The sequence below is a fragment of the Oryza sativa genome, chromosome 3 (assembly GCF_034140825.1).
Source record: "Oryza sativa Japonica Group chromosome 3, ASM3414082v1".
Classification (NCBI taxonomy): Eukaryota; Viridiplantae; Streptophyta; class Magnoliopsida; order Poales; family Poaceae; genus Oryza; species Oryza sativa.
Genome location: NC_089037.1, coordinates 11954918 through 11963146, shown reverse-complemented (window position 1 = coordinate 11963146; position 8229 = coordinate 11954918). Strand labels below are relative to the sequence as shown.

At 39.8% G+C, this 8229-nt stretch overlaps 1 protein-coding gene across 1 annotated transcript; it reads left to right on the top strand.

Moving 5' to 3' along the window:
* Positions 1 to 754: 754 nt before the first annotated feature.
* Positions 755 to 5239, top strand: LOC4332711 (uncharacterized). Its single transcript, XM_015776219.3, has 4 exons — positions 755 to 879; positions 1425 to 1941; positions 3814 to 3854; positions 3985 to 5239. Exons 2-4 carry the CDS (start codon positions 1629 to 1631, stop codon positions 4966 to 4968), a joined length of 1338 nt encoding a protein of 445 aa, XP_015631705.1. The 5' UTR covers positions 755 to 879; positions 1425 to 1628; the 3' UTR covers positions 4969 to 5239.
* The last annotated feature ends 2990 nt before the right edge of the window (positions 5240 to 8229 follow it).

The following is an 8229-nucleotide window of genomic DNA, read 5'->3' as shown; positions in this document are numbered from 1 at the left end:
TAAAATCAGTTTTAAATTTAAGGTTGAAAATTCAAATTTTGGCTAATAAATATAAGTATAAGCGAAAATACGATGCCGTTTGTTGCTGTAAATCTAAACCTTACTCAATCGTTCAACATTGCTAAACCGTTAGAGCTAGCTAGAGGAAGATGCTGTTGAGCACGAATCATGGAGTAGATATAAAGGTCAAGATTTGCAAGATTCTATTTATCAAATCATAATTAATAAATCCATTTGTTTTAATTCTATAAGCAAGGCCAAACCCTCAAAGAAGAAAAATACTATAAAAAAAAGGTACCTATGTGGCGTGTTCTTTTCCATCACTTATCTTCATTTCTGTGTACGAACATTATAATTAACTTATTACATACTCCCTCCGTTTCAAAATATTTGACACCGTTAACTTTTTAGTACGTGTTTGACCATTCGTATTATTCAAAAAAAATTAAGAAATTATTTATTCTTTTCATATCATTTGATTCATTGTTAAATATACTTTCATGTACACATATAGTTTTACATATTTCACATTTTTTTAATAAGACGAACGGTTAAATATGTGCTAAAATGTCAACGGTGTCAAATATTTTAAAATGGAGGGAGTATATATTAATTTTAATATGTACTGATACCAATAATAGTCAATACATTTCTATCCCAACGTAGATGTGTAACGTACTAGCTTGCTTTATAGAGTAGTGAAAAAATTGACATAAAGGCATAAAGCCGGTGTACTCGACTATCTCCCCCTTCCGTTGGCGTAAAAGAAAATCTCCCGTCTCGTCTCCTCCGCTCCTTGCGCCATCCCGGGCTGAACAGGGAGGGGCGACGATCTCCTTCTGGCGAGCAGAGCAAGGGAGGGGAGGGGAGGGGATCCTGGTGAGCATCCACATCCTCTTTCTGATTCATCCCTCTCTCTCCCACCGGGAGTATTTCTGTCTGGAATTTGCTTTGCTTTAACCCTAGCCTCTCTTCTAGATCTGAAAGAAGCTCTTCTCTTAATTCCAGAGCCTTAATAGCCTTAATACAAGTAACAGTTTGTTTGTTCCCCCAAAATTTTGGGGGTTCAACTGAACCCCCATGACCCAAGTTGGATCCGCCCCTGTGTTTGAATATTTGCGCATGCTGTGGCCTGTGGGGAAAAGGTTGAAACTTTAGGAAATAACTGAGTTTGTTTGAGGAACTTAAGCTTTATACGATGTATAATACTATATTTGATGTAACTGCATAGTATGCTGTATGCTGATTTGCATGATGGCCAAGAGGTGTTGATGGGTAGATATGGATTGGGTTGTGCAACCAGGTTTTCATGCTTGTTAATTCAACATGATAACCCTTTTTTTAAAGATAAACATAGTGACTTTTCCGTTTGGGCAAAAGAAATACCACAAATATTGCTGACATATGCTCTGGAAATGCAACAGGTGATACTATGCGTTTGATGTCCTCTGTTCCTTGACTTGGATGTAACCAGTTATCTGCCTCGTCAGTAACCTTTTTGATCCTTCAAACAAAAAGTCAGTAGTACTTGCACGTGATTGGCAAAATTAGTCAAGACGGGTGCTCTTTGCTGCGTGGCCGCGAGGCCACATGGGACAAAGTCTAATCTTGCAAGCAGAGACTGTTCTATGGATCCTAATGAACCTTGCTGGCGGATGAATTCAAGCTTCTCTCCTCCAATGTCAAGGAGATGGGACTGCAGGAATCCATCTGATGGATTGCCACACAGGATTCATGATGCTCCACCTTATGTATCATCACTGTCATCCCATAGTAAAGGAAGTAGAAGTGCATTTGGCAGTGACCAGTACTTGAATCACCAGCATTCTGTATCAGATGGGGCACTGTCTTATTTTGGTAGTCCAGCTGATAGTCTCCAGGCTCCACGATGGACGCCCTCTCTTCAAAGATTTGATCTCGGCGAGTTCTCTACACCTGCAGGTGGTACACACTTCTCCCTGGTTACATATGGTTGATATCTTGAACTCACTACACATGGTCTATTTGCTTAATATGCTTATATGTTTACCAGAATTTTTGACATAAAATAGCTACTCGACTGAAGAAAGAAAGAATAGAGAAGATGCAAAAGATGAATGAAAACATTCAGTGAAAAAAAAACTGCATCAAACTCTAAGCCAATTTATGTCAGGAGAACATTTGGAAGGCTAGCATCATCCTGTAACATAGGGTAGTTATTGTTAATTTGTTATATGAAACAACATAACTTGGTAATCTTAACTTCTGCACACAAATAGTTAGTGTTAAAGGTGAGTTCTAGCTCTCTCAATACTGGAGCTCTGTATTCTTGCTTGATGAAGCTACACGTTCAAATGAAGCATACACACAACACAAAAGCTTATGAATAAACTATGTTTTTTTTTTCTGAATTTAGAGAGATCGACATGATTTTTTCCTGTAAAGATACATTCCATCAGTTTTTCTTCTAATATTATGTTTAGAGAAAACAGGTCTATACCAAGCAAATGCCTAGTTTTGATATATACTGTTGGAACCTATCAGTTTTCTTTAGTGCCACTTAAAGTTGACTTCATGCATATGCTGCTGCATCACAATTACTGAACTGATATCATCTCCCCCATTGTGAAAAAAAAAAGAAGATCTGTGCGCAGTATGCACACTCTGCTCCTTTGCTCCTCTTCAACTTCCAACAATCAAGAAACTGCTATTGTTGTAAACGAGGAATATAACTAGCAGGCTTGCGAATTGCTTAATTTCCCTTGCATGCTTTCTGTCTGGTCAATTGGAGAGGGGGTTCTGATCTGTGACAGCGCCTGAAGAGGGAGTGGTGGAAGACTTGTCGGTGGCGGCCACAGTCATTGCTCTGCAGCAGAGTGACGTAGGTGTCCTTGGCAACTGGCAAGGGTGGCACCATGAGCAAGCAAGAGAACAGGGAAGAGTGTAGGCACTCAGTTTGATCTTGTTGAGGGGAAACAACGATTAGGTCGAGAAAGTGATCTGGTGATAATTAAGCGATTTTCTTTATGATCTACTCCAAGCATGTCTTCTCATTAGCAATCAGAACACACCTGTGAGTTTTGTCTGAGAGTATTAACCACTTAAATTTTAACTTTTAACTCTATCATGTATCAAGAATTAACACATAAATGCTGTTTAGACGGGCTTTTTTTTTTTTAAAGATTGTCCTGGTTATGCCGCTGGGGTACGTGTTGGCCGTTCTCTTTTAAGGTTCATCTAATCTTTCACATCAAATGCTTTACTAAACAGCATGCCAGTCTGTATACAGGGATCACATATTATATCGAATTTATCTGTCTTGTGAATCCCGGAATACTTGAACCGGAAGAATAATGTTCCCATGAGAATAAAGATGAATATATGGTGTGGAACTTGGGTGTAAAATCCGTACTGATATGTGATATACAAACATAAGCACGAGTTGGAGAACTACAACTATATATTGCGGATCATACTTTAGTCATGCATATCACGGATATATACAATTTATTGACTAGGCATATTAGACTGTTCAGAAAAAAAAGATTAGAATAAGTGGTTTTGCCCATTTAGTTATCCAGTTTTCCATTCTCACTGATTTTAAGCAATATAAGCTACCTTGGCAACTGAAATCTAAGGAAAACTATTAAATTCCTGTAAACATCTGTAATGAGATGTGCATTGCTGGGGTGCAAGTTAAAGACAGCTGCTCATGCAATTGCTCAAAACTATTTCTTCCATCATGCTTTCCTGCAACGATTTGAAGCAGGCCACAAAACATTCCTTGGACCCCTTACTGTTGAATTAACATTTATTTTATTTTGTTTGGTCCAGGATCAAGACCTGACACTTCTGGTTATCCCCAATCCAGTGAGGTAACCTATATTATATTTTTAATTAGTTATCTCCCCAATCTTCTGACTGTTTTTTATTTCTTAACCAAAATATGCAAGAATTTGCAGTCTGTATCATGTGGTTGACTTTTATTTTTGTCGCATGCTGCAGAGACAATTAACTGCAGTAAGCAGTTTCAGTTCTGCATCCCCCTTCTCAGAGTCAAGTCAGCTGGCATCTTCTAGTAAACCACCATACTTACATTTACCACGCAATCATCTGGGAAGGCGATCTTTCATGTCAAAACCAGTGTACCCGCTTGTCTTCCGTAATCCAGTGTCGGAAGCAGAAGCCTCTGGGATGCCTGAAGCTAGTAATATTGGGCGAACAACACCTAGTGATGATTCTCCTGTGTGGCGGCGCAGCTTGGCAAGTCCTGAGCTCAAGTTCCACAATGCATTGAGTGAGTTTCGGAAGGTAGAGGCTTCACCAGAGCCAAACACAAGCTCAAGGAGGGAAGGATTCAGATGGAGCAATGCTAGTAGCTATGATTTTGGATATGATGGTGATGCCATTGACATTTCAGATCATATTAGTGTGGAGTCCCAAAGATCCCCGACAAGTTCAGTGAGGTTTCTTAAGTGTGGCTTATGCGAGAGATTCCTGCGGCAGAAATCACCATGGACCTCAAACCGGATTGTTCAAAATTCTGATATGCCAGTAGCGGCGGTCCTTCCATGTCGCCATGTCTTCCACGCAGATTGTCTCGAGGAAAGTACTCCAAAGAGTCAAGTCCATGAACCACCTTGCCCTCTATGCACACGAGGCACTGATGATGAAGGGTGTGTCTCATTCTCGGAACCATTACATGTTGCCCTCAGATCTGCTCGTAGGAATCAAGGTAATAGTTTCTCTCTTGGTGGTTCTGGTGGAAGTACCAGCGCAAATCCTTCTCGTAGTGATCATGGCTTGAAGAGAAATCAGTCTGCCCTTGTGGCAAGACGCAGTGGCACGATGTTCCGAAACCGTTTTAAGAAGCAGTTCTCCTTCAAGGGGAGGTTTGGGAAAGATCTCTTCGGTGGTAGAGTTTTCAAGAAGGTTGGATCATCGTCTTCTTCAGGTCAACAGGACGATCGTCAACAGCCGAAAGCCTGACTGAAAAAAAAAATACATGAAGTAGCTAGTATGAAATCGCGCGATTATAATGTGCCCTGCTGCTACTCTAGCCCCTGTTTAATCGAGTGTGTCAAGAAGTCGTAGTCCATGTATAATTTATGATAGAAGGTGAAATTCTGTATGCATGCGGCCCTGCGCTAGCACTTATTAGGTGGTGGTGTTTTTGTTTTGTTGGACTGGAGTTCGCCTTGCATGTGGCACCATAATTATGCTCTCGGCATGAATGCTTACTGTTAAGTATTGACAACTATCTCTTCGGCTTTGCTGATGGCTAAAATCTGTGTTTATTGTTGTGCACACTTGTGCTGGGAACGGGCAACGGCCAAACATGTTGACAGCGACAATTATTTGTCAGCAACCAACATTGGTACTCTCTCGGTTTCATATTATAAGTTTATAGGAATATATAGAAATATTTTTATCACGAAACATACCAAAGCAACTTATAATAAACGAAGGTAAGTCTGTCGAGCCTACCAACGCGACATGTTGGCCTGCTTGTGTAAGCGTACGATCTGTTGGGTATGCTACATGGCTAAGCAGGGTATAAGATATTTTGACTTTGATAAAGTCAAACTGGCTAAGCAGGGTATAAGATATTGGTAAAGTCAAACTGCTTTAAGTTCGATCATGTTTATAGAAAAAAATAGTATTATTTTCGACCAAGATAAATTTATTATAAAAATATATTTAATTATTAATTTAATAAAACTAATTTGGTAATGTAAATATTATTATATTTTTTTTATAAATTTAGTTAAACTTGTAGCAGTTTAACTTTAACGAAAGTCAAAACATCTTATAACATGAAACGAAGAGAGTATATAATTTTGAGGTTTTGACTAAATAGATTCCAAGTGAAATTTTGAATGATTTTCGAGAATTTAAATTTTAAAAATAGTAAAATCCAAACAAAATTGCTTCTTTTTTGTAAAGCTGGTGTTCCCACTTCCCAGCAAGAACAAGTGCATCAGACCGCTGTGCTTTCAGTAAAAGCCGGGCCTTTGGCCTTCACTCTAAAAAATCCAAACGAAATTTGATCGAAATTTGGTGAAAAATGTCATATTGCTGAGGTCGGGATCTGACAGTCGATCGAAAAGATGAACCCTGATTTAAACCGGAATATATGAGATGACAGTATTGAGGAAGGTTTAAATAACGTGACGATGACGTAACACTCAAAGTTAGAAAAAGAAAAAAAAATATGAGAGGACCCACATGTCAAACAAAAAGTCGTCCTACTACCACTAGTCGAACGCGTCCGCTTCGCCGCCGTTTGCAAGTCATGGCGCGACGTCTCGGCGCAGCCCCAGGCACCGCCGGCGCTCCCCACGCTGCTTCTCACTCTACGCACCGGCGGCAAGAGCAGCAAGCGGCTGTAATGCCCCCTTCCAAGCAGCTTTGGGCCTTTGGCCGAAACTGGATTTGCAGCTCGTACGTACGATGGAGGCTTACATGCATAAGAAAACGTACATCACGAAAAGCAATTGGATCACGAGTTCTTATTTTATTTTATTTTATTGATTTTAAGTGCAAAGTCACCTAAAATCGGCCTTAATTCTGCTGTGAGATCTCATATACTTGGGTTTTACAAGTTGAGAAAATGTGTATTGCGGTTTAATTAAACTCGATGATAATGTAAGGGACCTAGAATGAACTTATTCCGCGGGAAATACGCCACACGGACTCACGGTGGCAGCCGGCCCATGATTGGAAGAACCGGTGGAGCGCGCCCGGATTCCCAGCCCATCTGCCACGAGTATCAACGGGATCCTTCCGTTCCCATGATTGGAAGAACCGGTGCTGCTCGTGCAGGGAGTCGTAGTAACGACGACACGTGACGCGTTATTCAGCTTGATTTGTGAAACTTCCACGTACATAGGACATGGCATGCAGGGCCAGCTATGGGAAAAAAAGAAAAAAAAAGCCGGAAACTAGCTAGTGGCCTTCTAGAAGGGGTGGACGACCGCGCGGCCGGGTTCTCTAGAGGCGAAATACCGGTGGAATCGAAGGGAGCCGAGCGTGCTCCTGCGTTGAATACTTGGTTGAACCATCGGCGTGAACGTGATGTCGGTTGACCCTCCAAGGAGAGGAATCCTTGTTCTAGATGCGCACGGCACGCACTCCATGCATGTGGTGTACTCACTCGTAGCGCTGGCCTTCTCGATGGATGACCGAAGCAATGATGCAGAAGCTTCCAACCAGGGCCATTTAATTTTCTACTGGTAATCTAGAAACCGTAGTGTTAAACAGATAGTCTATTAGACCGAGTGCACTTGAATTAATATTGTTGCCGTCTGACTCTATTAGTAAAGTACTATTAGCAGCCACAATAAAGAATGGAGCTTGGCCGACCGTAGCATAATCCAACCCCATTGCTTTGTCTTTGGTCTCTCTAGATTATTCTCCCGATTAAAATTTAAGGCGCGTTTTGTTTTATTAGTATAAGATTTTAACCAACTGTTACTTTACTATATTAATATATTGTTTTTTACTCAAAAATATAATCATTTTTAATACAAATATAATTATATCAATTTTATGTAAAATAATGTATTCTAACAGAGAGTAATTTGTCAAGATTTTATTCAAACAAAACAACATACACTTTATTTTTATATGAATGGACTAATTACGGTTAGTGCTATATATAAGGAGGTTTTCATTAGTACTTGAGTAGAGTTATGGCGACTGGCGAGGCATCAATTAATGTTTTAACTAATGTTCAAGTAACTCTTAGTTTATATTGCTGTGTAGAGATTGTGATATGTCTAACGTTAGATATATTTAAGAGGTATCTTATTTTTAACAGTACTAGAAATAGTGATAACTGTAACTCTGCAAGAACGTTGAAAATGCTCTTGAGTGTTTTATATCAGGTGGCAATCACCAATTCGATTATTTGGAATTACCATGTACGTACGATGTACGGGATTTGGTGACGATCATGGGGTTGTGAGAATTAATTCCAACAAGAAAAGACCAGAAGAAAGTGACGACACTTTGTTAGAAATTAACACAGAACTAGCTTAAATAGTCCACGATGCCTACCCGACTGATGTGAATTCTGTTAACCGTACGAAAGAACACAACACATACTCCTAATATGTTGTACGAAGAGCTAGCTAGCAAACTAAGGTGGTGTTTAAAACTGATAAAGATAAAGTTAATTACAGTCATTGCACCCTTAGCCTTTTCCCTATATAAGAGTTTGTAGTAAAAAAAGAACATGTGACTCTT